We start from the raw sequence: 23,992 nt of genomic DNA, 5'->3' as shown, positions 1-23,992 counted from the left end.
CGCAACTTTCTTCACCTTCAAGTCACATAAAATAAGCCGAGTCAATGACTTGAGTTGAGTCACGCGCAATGACTCGAGTACAAGTCGAGTCAATCCAAATATTGACTCGAGTCGAGTCGAGTCATTTTCCCATTTCAAGAAAATGACTCGAGTCAAGTCGAGTCACAAAAAATTCGTGACTCGAGTCATTACAACCCTGATTGCTGGTTTGGTGATTATATGAATGATTAAATAACATAGAGCTTCTTGGAAGTAAATGGCTACGATATACAATTAATTAGTAGCCTATATTCACATTTTAATGAACCCAAGATTTTCGACTGACACTTGTCAGGGGTGATTGTGAGTAACTAGTAGAGAATTGGAAAGAGCATTGTACATGAACAATCGCGTCGCAAAGCTCAGCACAGACTTGATTGGAGTATTTTTCTAAAAGTAGACTTTGAGGCACCCAAATGAATATGTAAACAGCCTCTCTTGTTAACACGAAATCTGTCGTCTCTATAATTTTATTTAAAGCTGTGGTTTCTTAGTACGTAAATATATTTCAAGTTTAACGGAAGTTTTAGTGAACTAAATACTGAAGCAGTTTATATATGCACCCGGGTATATAGAAAAGGTAAAATCAGTTTGTTATTGAACCTTTCTACATAAAGATTTCGCGTGTCTTTAAAATCGAAATATTTCCTACCTGTCCGCTGAAAACACAGGCTCGGAACCAACGTTAAGGGTGCCATTCGGATATTTGCAAGAGTTGCAAACGCAAGTTCTATGCGGGCAACATTTATCGATCATCGGGCAGTCAGCAACATTGGACACGGTCGAGTCAGTGGAGTCTGCCGCTGGGGTCGTATGCAGATCGAAACCTTCCGGACAAGACGTCAAAATCGGGTAAGGGCATTCGTTGAGAACGGTTTTGCAGGCGATTTCCTTGTTAGGACAGCACGTATCGTTCGAATAGTCCAATTTGTGCTGAAAAGAACCAAGAGTAAATCTCAGGAAATATGGAACAGACAAATGACCATAATTCATCTATGAAGAAAGCGGCTCTGTCTTGCTATCCATTGCAGCGACCTGTTTTGAGATGAGGAGTTTTTCCATAACCCTAACCCCAACCAAAATAATAAGACCATTTCAATGGAATTTACCTAATAAGGTATTTTTTCATCACAAACTAGACTTGTTTATTCACGTTGCTTCTCAACACCCTTGATTACACAGGTAATTTTTACATTATTAGGGATATCAAATTCAGTGCCTTTGAAAACTCCAGAGGAAAATGACTTCATCTTATAATTATTGAAATGATAGACGCCATACATAGTTTTTTCAATTTAACATTAAATATTATGGCACAGTCGTCACACAGCATCAATTACATTTCATCAACCAGAAATTAATATGCATTGCTACAATGTTTCAGGTATATATAGAAACTATAGATATCACTGCAATGTTTTAATGGTACTGAACGTTGAGGTAGCAGAAAACAATGTGTACGAACGGACAATTTAGTCACTCTAACATTTTGGACAGAGGCCTTACAAGAAAAGCTTAGAATAATGAATAGTACAAAGGTATATTTCGATGGTGCTGTGGTAATGTATCAGCATTTTTGTGGTTACGATGTATCGTGCGTTTTAGCGGCCGATGGTATCTTGGGATGTATGTTTTGTCTGTAAGGGTATGTCACAAACAGTAATTCTGATAATAGCCTACTTCTGATTTGAAGCTATGTATTTCTTGATGTTTGCTTTCGATTAGAGTCAGTTGAAAGTTTAGAGTAAATATATTGGCAAAAATATTTCGACAAAATATCCCAAACATAATAATAATATAATAATAATCTGTAGGTCGGTGTTCTGACTCTTGGAACTGACAAGAGTTTTTGCGACTGAGAATGTAGAGCTACTCCAGGATTTTACATTGACACTAGCTCACAAAGATACGCTGGTGCACTGAAGACGTACAGAAGAAGCTTGTATTCAGACCTAGATTTCAGGGGTAACCGATAAAAGGATATAAGAAGACACTTATCTGTTCCAGATGAGTACATTTCGACGGAATGGTCGTATCTTCTTGTTCCGGACAGGGCTTCGGCACACACGTCAATTCCGGACAACAGTTACCGTTGCATGTAAGAGCAGGATTCGATGTCGGTTTCGTTACTTGCAGCTCTTGGCATTCGCCACAAGACTTTTGAGGGCAAGTCGCGTTGTTGCACTGACATACTGCCTCGGTCACGCAATTGCATTGGTTCGTTGACACTAAAAGCAAAGGATATAATCATGATATGGCTTATTCAACTGTGAAGGATTCCTGCTTCCTGTCTTGGAGGTGTATCTATACTCGTACTGTTTTATAAAACCATTGAGCCAAAGTTAATTTTGCCAAAGGTTTAGCAATTATGCATAGTCCTGGCGTACAAATGACCGTGGTTGCGAAACGGCATCAAATGCCGTAAACACAGCAATACTTTCGAATTGGGGTTTCCAATTCTCAAATATATAGGAGGGACTTCTATATCATTTAAGCAATCATTTAAGCCAGGGGAGGGCAGCTTCTTCAGTCGATTAGCCTGGTAAGGAAAAATGAAGTACTTGCGGGCCGGATTCCTGAATTGATACATCCACCTATACATGGAAATAATTGTATTTAGTGTCGGCTTCAAGTTTAAAGCTTAGAGACATAAAAACAGTATCTCATGAATTAGATATCATAAAGTTCTTCAATAGCTGTTGAAGTCAAGAAGACATCTGTGGTCGATCAAAATTGTTAACAAGTTCGAGGAACTCTGGCTGCCTGTCAGACTTAAAAACCCTTAGTATAGACAGCACATGAACATCTGTTAGACTGCAACGCATCTTTGTCTTGTTAATGTACTCCAATAGATGTTGAATGCAATGAGACATATGTGGTAGATTGCGTTAGACTGTGACCATGGTACACATTATCATGTAAGACCGAAAACTGTCTGCGGACAGCTCAAAATCCCGTTTCGGGCCGTATCTTACCTGCCTTTGACGTAAGAATAAACAGGGATAAGATTAAGCTGGACTTACCCGGCTTTTGCTCACAGCCAGTTGTAGAGCTGCACATCAGATTTATCTCTTCGCAAGCGCAATCCGCACCACAAGTGACATGATAATTCAAGCAGCATTTTCTATCTCCAGGAGGCTGGACAGTAACCTCCTCACAGTATTCTGATCTAGCTGTAAGCTGGTCTCTAGTGACAGTAGTGTTGGGACAAGTGTCACAGACACATTCATAATTGGGACAGCAATGGTCCGGGTGCTGTTTACCCCCAGCGGCGCCTGATGATAGCAAGCGAGGCTTCTCATACACCCCACAACTTGCAGTTTCGCGGCACGCCTTCAAATTCTTTTCTTGCATTGGCTGAACGCAAGTGCAGTTTCCAGGGCAACGAGGATTGCTCTCAGTCGGTAGTCTGACTTCGTTTGATGAATCGCAATTCCATGTTGAAGTTGTGCATGGCTCTGTTGAATATGGATTTCAACATGAAGTTCACATTTGATGTGTTGCCGTGTTGCGAAGAAAACCATTGTTAAGCAACTCATACCATCAATTAAATTTGAAAATTTTTCATGGCCTGGAATAATAATAATTTCCAAATACATTAGCATTCTTTACATATACCTCTGTACTACGTCTTTGATAAATATTATAAAAATATATTATTTATTCACAGTAAAACTGGTAAAAACACACATAATCCGGGGAGCAAACTGCCCCAAAAGGAAAAGGGTGAGGTTGGAGTAAATTATTAAAATTTCAGTAATACATTCAAATTGTTATTCCTGTGCAAGCGATGGAGAAGTCAGATTACAGATGATTGAGAATGAAGAATCGAAATTACAGAAATTATGCTGTGATTCACCAGTGTAATTTTAATCCATTGGTGCATTCAAGGCTTTTCGAAGAATATACACAGTGTCCAATAATGTGATCTTTTTTATCATGTCGAATCGAACGTTACCCGGAATCTGTTGGATATGTCTCATGAGTTTTTTGCTCACGACCCCTGTGGCGCCAATGATTATCGGCACAATGTTTATTTTGCATCACCACATTTTCTCACATTCCATTTTGAGCTCTGCGTATTTGGATTGTTTTTCTGAATCTTTTGTGGTATGTTGTGATCAGCTGGGACAGCCAGTTTAATGAGTCAGCATTCACTTTTTTTTGCGCCAATTTTTTGTCGAAGTGGTGATGTTAAAATGTTTGCATAATTCAAGATGAATGTAGTGACCAATCCTATTGTCTCTCCATGTGTTTTCGGTAGCTGCAAGTGCACCACAGCCGGACATCAGATGTGCTACAGTTTCATTTTGGTTGTGTCACATTCTGCATTTGCCGTCCGTGTTTTGCTTCTGCATAGTGTCTAAGCGTAACCATGATATATTGCCACATACGGAATTGCATATTGTAATTGTAACACATGCATATTATTATGGTATGCAGCAACTATATACTGTTTCAGTCCACATAGGCCTACACAGTTGCATGTTCCTGGAGACTGGAGTTACAATCAGGCAAATTGCCATAGAGTGTACCATTAGCCAAGTTCATTGTGAAATTCCAACAGATAACTATTTAGGACTTCATCTTTTGACAAAACATTCTAAAGGTAACAGTCACCAATTCTCAAATATGCCTTCACCCTTCATTCTGATTATACGGATACTCAAACAGAATTGATGAGCAAAAGAAAATACTATTTGGTAAAACAGAAAGGCTCACCACAGCGGTAGCTTGGGCAGCATCCTCCCGGGCTGGTAATGTCAACCGCATGCTCAAACGCAGCACAATTATCGGCAGCATAGGCATCAGCAGATGTATAGGAACAAGGAACGTCTCGCTCGTTTGAGACGAGTTTGTGGCAAGTGTTCGATAGCTTTTCGTTTGAGCAGTGATGGTCGATGATATTGCATTGCTTTGTTTCAGTCCATGATTCGCCGACCTGAAAAAATGTTTAACGAAATCAGAATGTTGATGAGGAATTGCGGGATTAAAAATGAATGCGTGAGGAATGGGGACCCAAACATCATGTATGTATGTGTTTCTAGACTTGGTTAGCAAGTGACTGCATCACTGAAATACTGTACTTGGACAGGTTTTGCCCGAATCAGTGGTTGAGTAGAAAATTGCAGCAATACTTGTACGTGCAGCTGAGTACAAACAAGGTAACAAGCTTTTACTGTGTTTGGAAACGTTACATAATTCTACTGTGTCCAGTGACATGCTTCGAAAAAACATATACTTGTATCCATTTATTGCTGTGATCATGTGGTCTATCTTTACTTGAATAAAGCGGATTGGAGAAAATTATATATATTGGAAACAAGCACTACCATACCTTCACGACAGTTCCATTTTCCAATTTGCAACTGACACACTTGCATTGCACCTCGCAGCATATCCCAGAATTGTCATCTTCAGACATCACTCTCGCTACATACGGCTCGTAGCCTGTCTCGCATTCGCTGTACGCGTTCCTGCTTTCGTTGCAAAGTCCACGCAGCACATTCGGATCCGGGTTACATTTGCATCGATTTTCTTTTGGGCAACATGCGGACACTGAGTCCTTCCAAGGATACTGAGAAATTTACGGTCAATTACAGAATTTGGTGCGAAAAGGGTCAGGCGCCAAAGAGTAGGTATGGAAACAGATGAAAACAGATTCTGCTTAAAATGAGGTATGATATGCCTGATAACGAAAGATAGTAACTGTAACCATGCTAATGTGGTTATAAAAGAATTCACTATGGACAGTAAATATTGCCATATTTTGTGATTAAATTTAGATTGATCAGCTATCGATGTAAAAGTAAACCCAGTACGTTTTTAATTTGACATGATTTAAAAAATGGCTGACTAAATTTTGTGCTGTTGGGTTCGTCAATTTACGAATACACGCACACGATTTACGAGTAAGGTAATCAAAATATCAGATTTCATACTAATTTCATTGAACAATGAATTATATGTATATGTTAATACCATAGTGAACCAGAGTTTATTGTTGACCAAAAATATTGAAGTTTATATGCACACAGTAATCGGTAATTCATTTTGAAATTAAATATTGAATATAATACGTGATTCGAGCCTAGTCAAAAGTCCGGATTCGAATAATCAGGAGATTTTGATATCAACTGATTTCTGATGAACTCACATATATATAATGCATTATATGGGACAGTCTCGTTTCAATACGTAATGCCAAACGATACACAAATACGGGGACCAAACTCGACGAGAAAAATGATTTCAAGAATGGATTGGTCTTGCAACAAGATGGATGGGTATATTGAGAGCACTTTGTTATAGGGGGAGTATGAAATATTTATTTGGGTATTAAATTTTGTCGAGTATGTATCCAGGCAATGTAAATGAGGGTGCATATGATTATTGTTATGTATGGGTCTCTCACACTTACACATTGGGAAGGAAGCTTGATTTTGAACCTAAAGTGTGCCTGGCTTGGATTTCAAAATCGAGAGTGGAAACAATATATGTCATATATGGGTATTTTGTTGATAATTCCTAGCTCTGTTCAGATCTCAACAGTAATATTATACTTCTCTTGATAGCAACATGAATGTCACCTTTTTGGAGTTGAAAACAGCACATACCTAGTCAACTTCATCATCAGAACATGTAAGATAGCATACCCAGAAGAGGAAATCTATATATTATTACCTCTACTTGGTATTTGTCACAGTCAGCAGATGGTAATGTCGGGCAGGAGCTTGTGTTGCACACGCACTCATACACTGGGCAGCATCCAGCATCTGTTGTTCCCGTTTGGGATAGATATTCACCGGCAGGACAAACTTTTTCCTGGGCAACGCAGCGATTTGGATCACAAGCACATTTGCAATCACACGTGCCTTCCGTGCTGAAAAGATATCACTCAAAGTATTACCGCCACAATCTCAAGATGACTATTAAGTTATTAACTAGCAAGCAGAAATGTTGCATGATACCTGTTTACAACATAAGAAGGGTAGTCGCAACGAGTCTCAGAGCAGTCGCATTGACACTCAAAATCTGCGCAGCATTTGTCCTCCGTTGCCGGTGCAGTTTCGACCAATTTGTAATTTCCGCTCGGACAAGTTCTAAAGACAGCACAGGTATTTTTTTATGACACGCAATAATGTAACTTGAGAACAGGGCAGTCCACATGTTCTATGAGTCCACAGTATCTTGTTTTTTGCGTTGATTGAACTGTGGGCTACTCCTAGTAATGAAACGCCAATGCCAAAGTGACTATTCAGACTGCAAGCCTCAATATTGAAAAAAAACTGGGAATTAATTCAATATTGTAGAGCAGTGGCTCCTATTTGTTTTATATCCATGGCCAACTTCCTTTTTGTAAATATTCTGTGGCTCACTTCTGTACAAATCATATGAACTGCAATATACAATTGAATGGCATAGTCATATTGAAATGAACCCGAATATTTTCGGCTGACGCATAAATTCTGCCATTGACACAGATTTGGTGGATAATCCTGTTTGCGCGAAAAGTTAACGCGACCACATTTTTTGTGTTATCTGGAGAAGTCGTTTACACTTTCATTTGGGTGTCTTTGAGTCGAATAAATCCGCAAGCCAAGTCTGTGCCTACAGAAAGAGTTTGTGTCGCATCTGAAAATAGTATGTTGAGCTTAAGCGCTCTCTTCGCTCCGATTATTATTCGAAATTCATGCCGGTGACGTCATATTTGGTATTACGGTTGTTGATACACAATGCTCTTTAAAATTCTCTACTAGTTGCTGACGATTACCCCTGACGGGTGTCAGCCGAAAATATTCGGGTTCATTTCATTATTAATATAAAGTTCAATTTTAATGTAAAAGAAAATACGGTTGTAATATATGATTCACTTCACTGTTGCTATCAAAGAATTCATAACTATTAACCAGCTCACGGTTTCGAACAGGTCAGAATCTCTTTTGGTTTGCACATGCAACTTTTGTCCGGGCAACACTCGTGGCCTTTGAATTTCCCGGTGAGCTCGACCATCATGTTATCTGGGTCCGAACAGTTGCTAGCGTCTTCCACCCAATTGTCACAAACATTTTTCAACATTTCATCAGGCTGGAATGTCAACAATAAATAGTGGATTGCGCTCGAGATCAGCCCATTGGTGTTTCACATATCTACAGCCACAAGCTCATCCCCAATTTACATTGCTTGCCTATTTTAGGGTATCTTTGGATATTTGTATCACAATACGCATACCTGATATGCCCCATATTATTTTTTGTTAGTTGGCCAAAGTTGATGGACTATTCCAAGTCGTTTTACTACTTCCTATCTTGTTGCATTTTGAATATATGAAATTTCAATTGAACTTGAACTGAACAACAGGTCAACAAGTCTCTCAAACTGCATCCATCTGTTAGGACCCATATCAAAACTTATACAATATTGGGGTACATGTGTGGACTAGAAAATGTCAAAACGACCCAGTACAGTATGGGCATGGTTATTGATCATTCAGCTAGGCCTATAAAATCATCAAAATCCTCGGTTTCGTCGAAGATTAGAGGCAATGGCAACTGAACAAGGAAGTACAGTGTCCCAAAGCAATGACAGAGGAAGCGAAAGATATTTATTTCGTCAACAATGACGCCAAAATAAATAGAACACATATAAATATGCAGGATTTAACAAAACAAAGAACAGTGGTTTAGCGGTATTGACTGATACCGGCGATAAGATCATGACGACAGACATGCATATACCGTTAGTAGCATCTCGGAGAATGTACCAAGCCACAACCACAAGTGTGGCATTATTTTAAATGATGTTAACTATACATCATACTGTATGACATATACATCATTCATTGATTGGCTATTTTTATGCATTCTTATTCCGTACGCATGTCCAATTTTATCATTCTTATTTGCTATCTATAGGTCGTTAGCTTGAGAGACTTAAATTCATTTGCACTCCTCACCATCTTTTCAGTGTGGAGCAGTTTTGATTAAGATAATATTAATAACTAAAAATAAAGTATATTGAAGTGCATATTCTCAGACGGGCTGCTCTGTGTGTGTCTCTATGTTGCCCCAACTACTGAAGTGTCAGTCATGTAGTTATCACTTGTCTGGTGGTTATTGGATACGAATATTTCCTGCATCTTCACAATCATACAACCTTCCATAGTTTACCTTGCAGTAGCATGCCTCCTCATGACAGCACTGTCCAGGTACTGCTGTTGAATTCATCAGCTGATACATATCGTTGCAAGTTAGAGTGGGACAATCAGGCACATTCAATTTTGGCTGTGGGCATAGGCTGTCTCCACCTGCAATGTCAAAAGAATCATTGCAGATATAGCATAGTTCTGAGAGTAAAATAAGTTTAACCAATCAAGAAATTGCCACCACTCGGACATTGATGGTATAGCAGTGTGCAAACATTCAATGAAATGTGGCTTTTGAAAAGTCAATAGGAAATTCCTATAGCACTGTGTTATTATATTGGAAGGGTTCACTGTTGGAAAAACTATTGTTTCCCAGCCAGTCGCATGTCACTAAAGGTAAAACAGGACTGTAATTTTTTCGATATTCTTGAAATCCTTACACTTAATAACCTCACAGGAAAGTATAGTCGTGTTCTACCTACCTTGACCGATATGTTTTGTTCTAGGTATCTAGGTTGCTGAAGTGAGAACACTTCATTTGACTAACTCGATAGCCACAAAAAATTTCATAAATCAACACAATTCGCGATGCCTAGTCTAAAGAAAACCTTACCGGTATTTCTCTTCCTAAAGCAGCGTGCATTCTCCAGCGCACTCCCATCATAACAACATCGCATTCGAGCACACCTCCTTGGAGATATAGGCGAGGAGACGCAATATTGCCTGTCTGACGTTGCTACTGCACACTCTGCACTTGAATCTGAGTACATAAATCAACAGGTAATTATTCGGACAACAGCGCCACAAATAAGTTTTAGAAATGCACGAAAGGAATATGATTGTTGCTTGCAGAGCTTTTTGGAGGTACGCTACTCCAATATACAATTCAGTAGCATATTCAATTATTCATATTGCAATGAACCCTAACATTTTCGGCTGACACTCGTCAGGAGTAATCTTCAGCAACTAGTAAAGAATTGAAAAGACCATTGTATATCAACATTCGTATCACAAAACATGACGTCACCAGCATGAAATTTCGAATGCAAAGAGCGTTCAATGTATTATTTATAGATGGTACAAGAACTCCTTTTGTTGAACTTTCATTTGTGTGACTTGGAGTCGACTTTTATCAAAATACACCAGCCAAGGCTGTGTCAACAAGAGGAGTTTGCATATCATCTAACATCTAGTACATTGAACGCTCTTGTATTCGAAATTTCATGCTGGTGATTTCATAATTTGTGATACGATTGTTGATATAGAATATTCTTTCTAATTCTCTACTAGTTGCTGACGATTAGCCCTGACGAGTGTCAGCCGAAAATATTCGGGTTTATTTCAATAATGATAGATGATAGAATCATTGCAGATATGGCATAGTCACTGCACTTATTTAGAAATGTGATACCGTTAACGATGGGACGAATCCAAGAATTGGTGTCTTGGAAATTTTCAAGCAATTTTAAAATGCAATAATGCTTCTATTTGACTATCAATGCCTCCGCATGTCTATTCACTATAGTGCAGACTGCAGATACAATCCAGTGAAACGAATTGATTCGATCCAAGATTTATTACCAATTCGTATTAAATACTATCACCACAGAACGCAAAAGGGGATATAGTTACTCAACACAAGGTGCAGCTGGCAAGGTAAATATCATTTATCGTACCTCTCAAGCACGTGTAATTTTCACACTTGTTCCCGTTAGAATACACAGTTCCGATATCGTGTGTGTTATTATCGGCGTCCACGCATTTGTCGCACACACACCTGGCAATCGGACAGTTTCGATTTTCACAGGCATCTACAGTCTGGTGGAAGAACATATTCACAATGTGTGCATATCGAAGGAATGGAAGATTTTACCTCATATGATATCTCCCTCGTTGCTGGGTAAGGACAGGATGCTGGACCTGGATTATAGTCGACGGTGCATTCTTTATCTTCAACTCTGACATTTATGATTGCTTTTAATCTATTTCGCCCAATGTTACCACAGATAAATACCTGTGCTCCGGACAACAGAGTTGTTTCCATTGTCCTGTTCTGTTCACTTTTGTTGTCACGTTTGCGGGTATCGTAGTCAAAGTTTGATAGCATTCAATAGGAGGTGCAGGCGCACACTCAGGAAACTTTTGTGTGACTTGGTAGCAACCGTCTTCAGTTTTGACGTCGGCCGTGCATGTAAAACGCGAGCAACTGAAATCAAAGTTTTGCATCAAACACAAAATGACGGACGCACCCTCGCGTATGTATCATTGATTTCAGGTGGAGTGTGCGATTTCATGATAGTCATGAGAAGGTTTCCTCTATTATGTGCGGGTATGAGGAGACTTCTGATGTCATAAGAACTCCAGATTCGTGATATCAGGGTCGCACGAAGACACATTTATGCGGAATATAAAATCTACCTGTTCAAGCTTATCTGATCAATGCAGAGTTTGAACCAGAGAAAATCAGACAATGCAGCAATGTGCTGTAATATGCTGTATTTGCAGGTTCTGCACTTATGGCTGTGCAAGTTGACATGGCATTGCTGAGTTGCTATCATCATTCAAAATACAGCTCTGAAGTTGAGCATTCCCACATTGCAAATTGCTGTTACAATAGCAATGCTGAGAAATTCCAAATACATTCAAATACAAATAACTCAGTTTCAATCATAAATTGCCTGATTGATCTCCTAACTAGATGGTTTATAACTGTATATCGATATACTTCATACAACTGATTCCCTTTACTGGAACAGAAAGGGTCTGGTGGATCTGGTTATTTACAGAGATGGCTACAAAATGGTAACGGTAAGGACTGTGTAATGTAATATTCGACTTATAACTTATTGAAAGGTAGTAAAATAATCACTGATACAACTTATATGGATGTAATATGGTTATAGCATTTTCGAAAAATCCAAGACAAGAAAGTACTCAGGTAAGTAACTTCAAAAGTATTTTTCGGCAACGGATGACAGGTCTTTATTTGGTAATAATCTGATACAAACATTGAGCCTGTTATCGCAATGCGGAAGGATCATAAGTAGTACGAATTGGAACCCTACTTTGCCACTGTCATGCAGATGGATGTCGCTGATAAAAAGATGCCGATTTACTCAATGAATTTCTACTGGGCATTACATGAAATGCAAATACCGGTAAGTCAATATTACAGCCAAAACATGCAAAAGCAAAATCGAGTGGGTTGGTGCAGGTAGAGAGAATATATTAGAGGAGTGGTTCTCAACTGCCGGTCAAATATTCAAGAATGTCATATGACAATTTAATAATTGATTTAGAAATTTGGAACGTATTTTACTGCTTGGTTTCGTGCTATAGAGTTCACGGACTTGACGTATGTGACAATGCTACGGGTGTTGCATGAAAGAGCTCCAAATTAGCCTACAAAAAGCCCCGTTTACGACGATAATTATATGTGAAAGCTAAGAAGACTTTTTGAACAAACATTGTTCATTTTTGACAGTACAATTTAGCGACATTTGGCAATATAATAGTGGCTATCCAGAAACAGTCACAATATTTTCGAAGAACCGGAACAATCAAAATCACGTCAGTGGTTTTAACATGTCTTCGCGTTACAGAAAATTCAATAGAGCCGAGTATAACGCTTATAACGTGTCTAATATCAGAAAAGCAGCCTTACTCAAAGTCTTTAGTAATTGCGTTTGAGTTGCATACATTTATCGCAAGTATATACTGGGTTAAATTTGAAGTATTTAAGGTTCCCCGGTCCGCAACATGTGTTTAGAAGTTTTCCCGGTCAGCAAGGTCAAAAAGGTTGAGAACCACTGTATTAGAGTACTGCGGTCACAGTACTTATTCACTGCTAATTCAACCTATTTCTCAATCTTGACAACAATTTATGACATCTCTGTGACATTCACCAGGCTTCTTACAAACTACTCAATCGGTAAAAAATGTGAGAGATTAATTGTTACCCATTTTCGGACAAAACACTGCTCCCCAGTCGAAGCCTTTTCCCGTTTTCGTACTCGCAAGATTTGCAAATGCAAATCGTGTGCGGGCAACATGTCTTCACTTTCGGGCAATCCGCGATTGCCCGTACGGCAGAATCAGGAGAGTCTGTGGGGTTGGCCGTGTTCAGGTCGTAGCCTTCACTGCAATTCGTCTGCTCCATATTGTCCGGGCAATTGCCGTCGCAGGCAAGTAATTTACGTGATGGGCAGCACTTGTCCTCTTTGGTGAATATCTCAGTGTGCTGAAAACAATTTGATGTGTTTTGCACGCTGCATTGGTAATAGGAATAGTGTTTCAATGACATTTTTTTCGAATTTCACTGGCTACTTGACAAAATTGATATGTTGCCTAATAAAAGCCCTGCACAATATTTCGGCTCAATCCTAACCTATAGAACCGTTACTATATAAGAAAATAGTTTTGGATTTATCCAATGAAAATAAATATAAATTTTTTTCAAATTTTACCGGCTACCCCATGAAATTGTTAGGTGGCTTGAAAATACTATGCACAACAAATTTGGCACAATTCCAACCAGTAGAAGCAAAGTTATTGGAATACAAAACTTTGGATTGGAAAAAAAGAGTATTTACGGCGGCAAATTCTTCTTCTCATAGATCTACCCACCGTAAATACGATAATTTGAAATCCCAAATGTTAATAGCTTCGCTTCTACGGGTTCGAATTGAGTCAATTTTGTTGTGAATCATTTTTTCATACAACCTAACCATTTCATGGGTAGCCAGTAAAATTTATAAAAATTTTAGATGAATTTTTAATAACTAATTACTAAGATTTTCTCATATAGCAATGCTTCTGTAGGTTTGAGTTGAGCCAAAATTGGTGTGCAGCGTTTTTTTAGGCAAAATAACAATTTTCTCAGGTAGCCAGTAAAATTTGACAAAAAAGGTATTGTTGAACAGACCTATTGAGCAGGGGTGGTTAAAATAGTAGGCCTAGTAGTTTCAAAGACAAGTCAAATCTACTCCAAATAGCAGCGGAAAATTTAAAAAGTTTTCATGTAATTAGCAGTACGGTAGATTTTGTATTTTAGCAGTTAATCGGAGACTTTCGAAATTGTAGGGTGCGTCTTCGCGGCTAACACAAAACAACCAATGCATCTGAAAATGGAGGCAATTTTCGAAAATGTACTCAGTTATCAGTTATTTTGGAACAGCATCTCGCCGGCTATCCTACCGTCGTCGAGCATGTCCGCATTCAAGTTGAAATACAAGCAATTTCTTCTAAATGAATACTAGCCAGCATTCAGGATTACCGGACCACGACCTAACGTCGACCTCGCCCTCTGACACATTCCACCTCATTTTGTCGCTTGCGTCTTATATTCTCTGCATTACCTTTCATTCAGTGTGCATGCCTCTTCTTTACTTCGCCTAGGCTAAAGTGGGTGTCTGAACTTAAAAGCTAATCCGAGTTGTTTCGACACCTTCCTATCTTTTCATTGTATCGCAGTCTTTTGATGTTTTGAAATGATGAAAATATGAATAAAAACTGACTGCCAGATTCCGGGGTTCTTTCGCCCAGACGTCGTGAGCATATCACTCATAAAAGTGGTGCGTGCATATCCCAAATCCACTTTCTACTTGATAAAATCCATGGAGCAAAAATTATGTAGTCTTGCCAATATATCTGTCACGTATAAATGGAAGTAGTCAAAAGATATAACGAATTCAGCAAACAGTAAAAGAACCAATTTGAACCACGGCTTGCAGAGTCCAAAACCAATGCCTATAATCACTGACATCGGACAGTCATAAATATGTAAGACTTATCTGTTTCAGAAAGGTGCATTGCGAAGGAATGGAGATGTCGTCAACAGGCGTGCAAGTCTTCGGCTGGCATGTGACATTGGGGCAGCAATTTCCCCCGCATTGCGAGCCGGAATCGAAAGGAAGGTCAGTGCTGGTCTTCACTTGGCATCTGCCACAAGTCACCTCCGGACACGCCTCAACATTGCAGGAACACGTCGCCTCTACTGGACAGTTGCATTTGTTGGCTTTCGCTGAAAGCAGAATATTGTTACCGTCTGCGGCACTACAGCAATTCTGGAATTAGAGAGATGGTAAATTTGCGAAGAAAACAACCGTGTCTTTGTTTTGCCATTTTATGCTGGTTCGGTTTTTATACAGTATGGTCAGATTTTGATGTGGATGTAGAATTTTATGGTGCCGAATAGGATCATTCCGTGTCTAAGGATTGTGTTGCTTCCTAATTATATATACTTTTATTGAATACCATCAGGCACTCGCCGAGGCCCGTGCAGCTTTGAAACCGTTTACATTAAAACCTGTAGAAGAATGGAATCGCAATACAAAGGCATTAGACTACTTGTTTCTAACTCTTTTGTAGTTAACCGAGTACGAGTGAAGGCCAAGTGATTTAAAGATAGCTTTGCTACAGTGGATGATCATTGACGATGTGTATATAGATATTGTATAATGGTTGTACACAAAGGGAAACTTCCTTTTTTATAGTTTCAGTATACTGTCGTTGGTCATGGAGAGGTGATTCTAGCCACATCCAGTGTTCAAAGCTACAAATTACACAAGTTATGTGCATCCCATCAAAACCATGACTTAATTCTGATACAAATGATTACTTTTTACAACTAATACTATTCTCCGAATGCAACCCTGGATTTCCAAGTACTTTTCGGATTCAGAACATTGCCTGCTAACTCTAATTAGACACAAATATACTGTCCACATATATATCGTTAGAAATATAGGAATCCAAGAGAATTATAAATTGGACTTACTGACAGTCTGCGAGCATCCTTGTGTTTCTCGGCAATTCAAATCCAACGTGGGGCATTCGCAAGATTCCCTACACACAATCTCATGATTCTGACAGCATTTCAGGCCTTCGGGAGTGGCACGCACCTCCTCACAATTAGTCGCATTAGGTGACAATGCCCCTGGCCCCACAATGGCCGATGGACAGGTGTCACACACGCATTTGTAGTTGGCGCAGCATTTGTCGGTGTGCGCCGTCCCGGTTTCACCGAGAGAGATATCAACCGCTTTCTCGTATTCGCCACATTTCGCGTTTTTTAAGCAATATTCCTTTTGATCTTCTGTCATAGGAGACGCGCATACGCATTGTCCCGGGCAACGCGGGTGTGTGTCGTTGGACTGTCGGACTTGTGTGATGTCGTCGCAGTTCCAGTTGGAGCTACCGCAAGGTTCTGTCAAGGAAGCACTGATTACGGATCGTTTGCATTAACGTGAGAAAGAGAGACGGCATTAGGAGGTGCAGAAATCAAAGCAAAGCTAATCCCAGTTCAAATGACTTCCATTAAAAATAGAGGCTGTAAACATTGTAATGACTCGAGTCAAAATTTTTCATTGACTAAACTTGATTCAAATCATTTTCTCAAAAAGGGGAAAATGACTCCATTCGACTCGAGTCAATTCGTGTATTGACTCGACTTGTACTCCAGTCATTATGAATGACTCGGCACATGCTATATGACCTATTCAAGTCTCGTATCTCAGGACCGAAAATTGAAAAATAGGCCTAGAAAATATCCTTTATCTGTTTGAATAAACATATTTAGAGTGCGGAAAATGAGTCTATTATGATTCCCAGGCCTTCGATATCAGCCAGGAGTTTCTCACAAATGAGTTGAGCCTAACTTAAACTCGATAGTGAACAGCAAACGCTATGACTTTGACTTGGACTCGAGTCTTAACACTATGACTCAGACTCGACCCGACCCGTTGTATCCTGACTCGATGATGAATGGAAAATGACTCGACTTGACTCGACCCAAAACTATAAAGGTCAAGTTGACTTGTGATTTAGAACTTTGTGAATTGGTCACAACCCTGGTAAACACCAAATAAACTCCTGTTATAATAAATGATTAGCAATCTCATGACATTCACTTGATGTAGCGGGAAATTTGTATTTCTTTGTCATAAACAGTGAGATCTTAACCAAAGTACAACTGGTGTTGTATGCCGTTGCGTAAGTTTAACTAACCAGAATTCAAATTTTGTTAAAACCTTTAATGCTGTTCAGTCTAGTGCTAGTGCTAGTGCTAGTGCTAGTGCACATATTGTTAATACAGAAATTTAACACGATATTGCAGAGCAATATTATTTAACAATGATTACAAAACGGTTGACTTGGTAACTGATGTGGCACCAAGCTACAAATACTAGAATTCATAGGATATCAAAGTGAATTCATGGTAGGAGTGGCATACATATATAATTTAGGAGATGAAATCCACGATTACAATATGTATATATTGATCATTGTGATGAAGCATACCAACCATGCATACGTGCAGATAACTGTAATCGACATACCGCAAGTGTACGTGGGACAACATCCATCTGTTCCAGTTTCCGCGGCGTACTGATTAGCACCACAATTTTTAGTTTCAAAGTCTCCGATGGACGAGTATGTACACGGCAGAGTTTCTTCGGTTGTGATAATCTTATGGCACCCGTTGTCTAGCACTTGTTCCGAGCATCTGTGCCCGACACGCTTGCAATCAGTGATTTCGCTCCAAACAGATCCGATCTGGAAATGAGAATGTTAATCATTGTTTTGGCAACCTTTGCAGAATATGTTTCACCATGGTGGTTGTTTAATTCATTTATTGAATATTCTCAGTCGTTCATTCGGTTGTCCGGCATTTGAGCATGCGACACAATGGAAAACGACAGCTGAGCGTGTTACACTTCAACATACGTCACTGTGGTATGTGGGTTCACAACTCCAAAACTAACCCGTACTCTAACCCTAGCCCTGAAATTAACCTTTACATATATCCTTATATGTCACATGCTGATGTATCGACGGACAGTTCATTCAACCCGCTCCATATCTTCTCATGATGTCACAATCGTGTTTGTGTTTCATAGATAAATATTTAGTAAAACTGAATTAAACTGAATAATGATGAAGAAGAGTAGCATTTGTGGGTCAAGTTTTGATCGATTCATTTCACCTAATATTCCAACCTACGGAAACCTCTTACCTTCATATGTTGTTCAATTTTAATAAGCCCGCTTTTGAATTCCTCATCCCGCATACTTGCGCATTATACAATGTGTTTTTATTATCATTTGTAGATGAAAGTCGACGATTAGGATTATTATCAGCGTCAACAATCTATAACAAGTCATTTTGACTCTTTCCAATCTTTTTATAACATCGAAATTCTGCAGTACTTTGAACTGACATGAACATCAGTTTTACAGGCAAACTGTCCTCCACTCGAGCTACAACAGAGGATCAAATTGATCAACATGATATCACTGCACTCAATTTTAATTCCCATGTCTCAAATGTGTAACAAAGCTATAAGCTATCACTGATCTTTGAAGCATTTTCATGCCTAAATTCAAGACGAACGACAAGGTGAATATACGTGCTGACTTCAGCTACTACGTCATACCAATGAATGCTTTTACTGACATCCATCACCTAGTTCAATGTGATTGTTTCAATATTTGATTTTTATTCAGTGGACAATGATTACGGTATGGCTACATCAAACTTCATTGCACTTTTTGCTACCACAGACAATATGAGTCACTGGTTCAAATTCAAACATCGTAAAATCGAAAAGATTCATTGTTCTCATAGTTGTGAGAAAAATTTTACATTTTTGCATTTTGCCGGCTATATGACAGGCATCGAGCATGGCCTCATTCAAGTTGAAATACAAACAACTTCTACTGAATCAATATTACTTGACCCTCTAGTTGACCGGACCACAGTCTGACATATCGATCTCGCCTTCCGGCACATGCCATCTTTTCTATCACTTGTCCTTTTATATTATATTCTTTTACTTTTCGTTCAGTGTGTATGCATCCTTTTTTATATTGCCTAGGTCAAGTGGGTGTCTGATACCGAAGACTAATGCAAGTCATTTCGACATCTTCCTATCTTTCGTTGTATTGCAGTCTTGTGATGTATTGAAATGATGAAGATTATCAATAAATTGAATTGAATTGAATTGTAAATGGATTTAGTTTAAATCTGGATGTGAAACTGATTTGGAGAATGGATGATCTCTCTGCTTCAAATTACCTTTTAAATAACATTGTAATTTCCAAGTTGCTACTACATAATCAAAGAACTTGAACATGAAAAGTTTTTACAAAAGTCTGTACAATGACGTCATATGGTCCAGACATCGTGTAAATTTCCGAATTGTCACCCGTACAAAATTGGATACATTCCCGCAACGATACCTCTTTGACAGTTCCATTTCCCGTGATGCAACTGACACATTTGCATTGCACGTCGCAGCAAAGTCCATCGTCACTGTCGGCCATCACTCGCGCCACGTAAGGCTCGTGACCTGCAGCGCAACCTCCCGAAACCTCTCGGCCGGTTTCGTTACAGAGGCGCTTCAATTCCTCCGAGTCGGGATTGCATTTGCAGCGTTTCTCAGTCGGACAGCAACTCGAGACTGTGGGCTTCCAAGTGTACTTCAATAAAATAGGGAAGCATCTTGAAAATCTGTATTTACCGGTGATTACGGTAACTATAATTATGTACTGCGCGGGAATACAAATTAAAAGGGATTGATTATCATTGTCTCACGAATACAAATACAGACAATGTCCAATGATATAGGCAGATGGACAAAAAGGTACACGTCAACTTTTCAAGGAACTACACTTAACACCCTATTTGGCTCATACAGGGTTCTAATCTAGGCTATAGAACGACATTATTAAAATGTGGGTAATTGGTGCAGATTTCTTGATATAGTCCCAGGGCAATCCACCTTTTTGCCAAAAGGCCACATGCGGTTGACCAATAATTGCTATGAATTGTTGAGAATTTATAGTTTGATATATTTTTAGTCATTACATCTGGAAGTGATAATTGAAAAATAGAAAAATAGGGTCATAACTTTCTCCCATTTCAAAAAAGCTCCGCGGATAGCTTTCAAGGTCGTTGAGACTGATGGATGACCTAGCAATTTTACAAGAATATATGCGGGGCATTAACGTGATAATGTAACTAATTTCAAAAATCGCTGTGGAGGCCCGGCTTAGTCACCTGTGAATCTGGCTCAAATTTTGATACAATTTTCCCGAAATGTGATGTGTGTGTACACTGTACACGAAACTTTAAAAAACTCAAAACACGGAATCCGACCACAAGTGGCATTGAGTATTCGTTTGGAAGTAAGATTTCTTCTGAAATGGACTTACTTGACTTATCTTTCCAGTTACCTCAAATGCATCAGGTCGAAATAGGATTACAATTTAAGGGTACTAAATTTGCATCTCGTAATTTCTACTTATGCAAGAGTGGAAATCATCCATACAATGACAAAAATATTCTCTTGCAATGCTCGCATTAATTAAGTCTTTATCGAATTGATGAAGGGTAATAACAAACCTTACCAGTACTAACAACTGAAGAAAGTCGTGGCAACAGAACTTATAATTCAAAGCAGCAAGTGAATTTACGGGTTGTGTTTTATTATCAAAGAAAGTATCAATGTTAAACACATATATCAACCAATGAATAGTATGTTCATATTGAAATAAACCTGAATATTTTCGGATGCCATTCGTCAGCAACTAGTAGAGAATGGGAAAAAGATTGTATATCAACAATGGTAATACAAACTATGATGATAAGGGCATGAATTTCGCAGTTGCTGATGATTACCCCTGATGAGTGTCAGCCGAAAATATTCCGGTTCATTTCAATAGGAATATACCATTCAATATTGATGTTCTGCAGCTCCAAGACGCTCTTGATATAACAAAGTCAATCGTGTGGGGTCATTATCACTGAGTTTCAAGAGATCTCTTGAATGAGTCGGGGCGCAAAGTAGTCAGGATTATGTCTCCTTAGTACACAAAGAGGTAATAAAGAATTTACCTCAGTTTGAAGGGCGTTGCAGTCTGCGCTAGGCAGAGTTGGACACCTTGTGGCATTGCACCTGCATTCGTACACAGGACAGCAACCTCTGTCCGTGGTACCCGTTTCTATCAAGTCCTCGTGGTCCGAACACGTGGGACGAGATGCGTCGCACAAATCTTTATCGCATTCACAAGTGCATGTACATGCCTCATCCCTTCATATGTAACAAGAGCATGGTTCAATTTTGTAGGCCTAGTAATGTAAAAGCGATGAGGAACCTTTTCGGTTTCCAGGTCTTGTATGGACATTCTTGTTCTGTGCAGTCACAAACGCACGAGTATTCGTCGCAGCATTGCGTTGCGCTGGCATTTGATGTTTTTACGGCCTTGTTGAATTTTCCGGCGCATGTCCTGTCGCGTGAAGGACATAAACTCAAATCAGGCCAACGAAGTTGATGGACTGCTACAAAATTAATTCTCATATTTTTTCTAGGGCAGGGGTTCTTAACCACGGTTCGATGGAGCCGTTGGGGATACAAACCACCAAAGCAGGGAGTACGAGATATAGTGTGAAATTACACGCTTTTTTATGACCAAAATGATTTTTCAAATCGGATTCCTGACTGGTGTATGACAGGCATTGGAACAGCGTGTCCTGCACAAAGTGCTTAAAATTTACACTTCAGACCTTCTGCTGAGATTCAATGTATATTGACAAGCTTTCCGGTAATTTTCTATTATAGTGTTATTATCAACCTACATGCACGATTGATAAGTTAATTTTATAATAGTATTCCAATCTACTCCCGACTAGAAACCTTGCTCATACTCCAAAACCGCAGCAGTATTTAATGATAAGCTACTTCCTAGAGAAACCAATATCGTGGGATCGACATAGCAAAACAAATATGTTATCATTAGCGCGGTTATTTTTTGACATGTCAAAATTTGTCAAAATTTTGCCAAAATTGTAGCATTAGGTCAAAATTTGTCAAAATTTTTCATGAAGTCAAAATCTATTTGACGTCTGCATTTCGTTTGTAACATAGATTTCGCACTGTCGGTGAACTTATCATTTGATATTTTACAGCTTATAGCCTACTTTATAGGCTTACCGTTGCAAACGGTTAATTGTCTGCCCATTGTGAATCATAAACAAATCAAATAAAACAAATAGGTAGACATGGTGTTATGGTCAACGTACCGCAATATCCTAACTGAAGAAAGACTACTTGGGCATTGCATCATTCTTATATAAGAAGCGCGTGATGAAAAATTGTGATGTAGACAACATTGTTGGAATGAAGCAACAACTGAGCCGACAACTGCTGCTGTTGAACGTCCTTGGCAAGCTTCTTAGATGGACATGCACTTTCTACCCAAGAATGTAGGAAAGTGTCTCTCGTTGTACTGCAATTTTTTAAAATTATTTACACCATAATACATATTGTAACCACTGGAATTCTTCATGGTATTAGACTTTGTTAAAATATTGTTTTTTTCATGTAAAAAGTTGCCTGCTTCTAAGCCAAAAACTTTTTTTCAGACAAAACTACTCAGCCAGTTCCAATCAGAAATTAAGATAAGTGGTATAATTTTAACATTATGTGGGAAAACACCTAATTTGCATACGTTAAGTCGAAATTAGGTCAAAATTCAGTTTGTTTATGTCAAAAAAGACAAAATTTTGATTTTTCAGGTCCAAATTTTCCCTTTTTTGACAAAAAAAAAACGCTCTAGGTATCATACTTTCGTTGGCATCTTATTTGGTCCTTTTCTTTGCAGACGCAATCCTTTTGCGGACAGCACTGATGATCAACAAATTTACCATTCGGTCTCAGTACCATGTTTCCAGGGTCTGCACATGAGCTCGTATCGTTCCGATAGTTGTCGCAAACTTCTTTCAACATTTCATCGGTCTAAATGTTGGGAATCAAGACTGCTATTATAGTCGAGTTATTTTGAAATGCAATGAATCTGGTTCTGATTTCTTTAACATCAAGTAAAATGATGGGCCGGGTGTGAAAATAGCTCACATTTGCAATATTTGTTAGTTAATAGCCTAAATAAAAAAAAATCGGCTCCAAACAATACACAGCTCAGCAAGGGTCGGAGGTCGTGGTGGTAGTTCACAAGTTGACAAAATTCACATTTAGAGATAAACAATCTAAATTCATCTAAGGGTAAATAACGTAATAGTTTTGCAAAGTTGTTGTAGCTTTTAACTGCTGATTACATTGATGTGCACCACAACAAACTGGATATCAGTGTCGCAGTAATGTGAGTAACCATGAACAATCTATAGAAGGAAAGAGTTAATTGTGACCCAGCTTGCTGCATTAATTTTTGACTGGCTACTCAAATTCCAAATTTAACACAAAACATACCTTGCATATGCAAGTACGGTTGGGACAGCATTCTCCAGCAACAGGAACTTCTTTCAGCACCTCAAACTGTGCGTTGCAAGAGGGTGTAGGGCAAGAAGATTCCTTTTTTACAAGAATGGGACATGTCTCTGCTGGTTCTGAAAGTAAAATAAGTTGAGCTAATCATGAAATTTACACCACTCGGACGTTGATTGTATCAAATGTTGCTTCTGAAAAGTCGATGCGAGAATGATTGTAGTAAGATATTCTGCTAACACCGTGTCATTGTGTTACTTCCAATTGTGAAACAATGCCACAAAGATTTTCGATACCATGGAAGGCCTCAATTTTGGGAAAACTATTGTTTCCCAGCCATGCACATGTCACTAATGGTAAAACAGGACGGTAGTTCTTCGATATTGTAAAATGCTCACTTACACTTACAAGCTCAGAGGAAAGTATAATTGTGTTGTAACAACCGTAATATATATGTTTTGTTCGCAGTAACTTGCTTGCTGAAGAGAAAACACTGCATGTGACTAACTCGATAGCCACAAAATATT

General features: G+C 38.9%; 1 protein-coding gene across 1 annotated transcript in view; it reads right to left on the bottom strand.

The window, feature by feature from the left end:
• LOC145458923 (uncharacterized) overlaps positions 1 to 23,992 on the bottom strand; it is a 112,938-nt gene that overhangs the window by 25,800 nt on the left and 63,146 nt on the right. The window contains exons 65-74 of the mRNA XM_080337435.1: positions 9,798 to 9,944; positions 9,210 to 9,346; positions 7,958 to 8,127; positions 7,011 to 7,142; positions 6,724 to 6,922; positions 5,378 to 5,617; positions 4,762 to 4,981; positions 3,063 to 3,497; positions 2,038 to 2,267; positions 692 to 969 (exon numbers count right to left, since the gene is read on the bottom strand). Of these exons, the coding sequence (XP_080193561.1) occupies positions 692 to 969; positions 2,038 to 2,267; positions 3,063 to 3,497; positions 4,762 to 4,981; positions 5,378 to 5,617; positions 6,724 to 6,922; positions 7,011 to 7,142; positions 7,958 to 8,127; positions 9,210 to 9,346; positions 9,798 to 9,944 (2,188 nt within the window). The remainder of the gene's footprint in view (positions 1 to 691; positions 970 to 2,037; positions 2,268 to 3,062; positions 3,498 to 4,761; positions 4,982 to 5,377; positions 5,618 to 6,723; positions 6,923 to 7,010; positions 7,143 to 7,957; positions 8,128 to 9,209; positions 9,347 to 9,797; positions 9,945 to 23,992) is intronic.

The sequence above is a fragment of the Botryllus schlosseri genome, chromosome 16 (assembly GCF_051294905.1).
Source record: "Botryllus schlosseri isolate E-star chromosome 16, Bs_hap1, whole genome shotgun sequence".
NCBI lineage: Eukaryota > Metazoa > Chordata > Ascidiacea > Stolidobranchia > Styelidae > Botryllus > Botryllus schlosseri.
The sequence above is the reverse complement of the archived record's forward strand: the minus strand, read 5'-3'. Positions and strand labels throughout refer to the sequence as shown.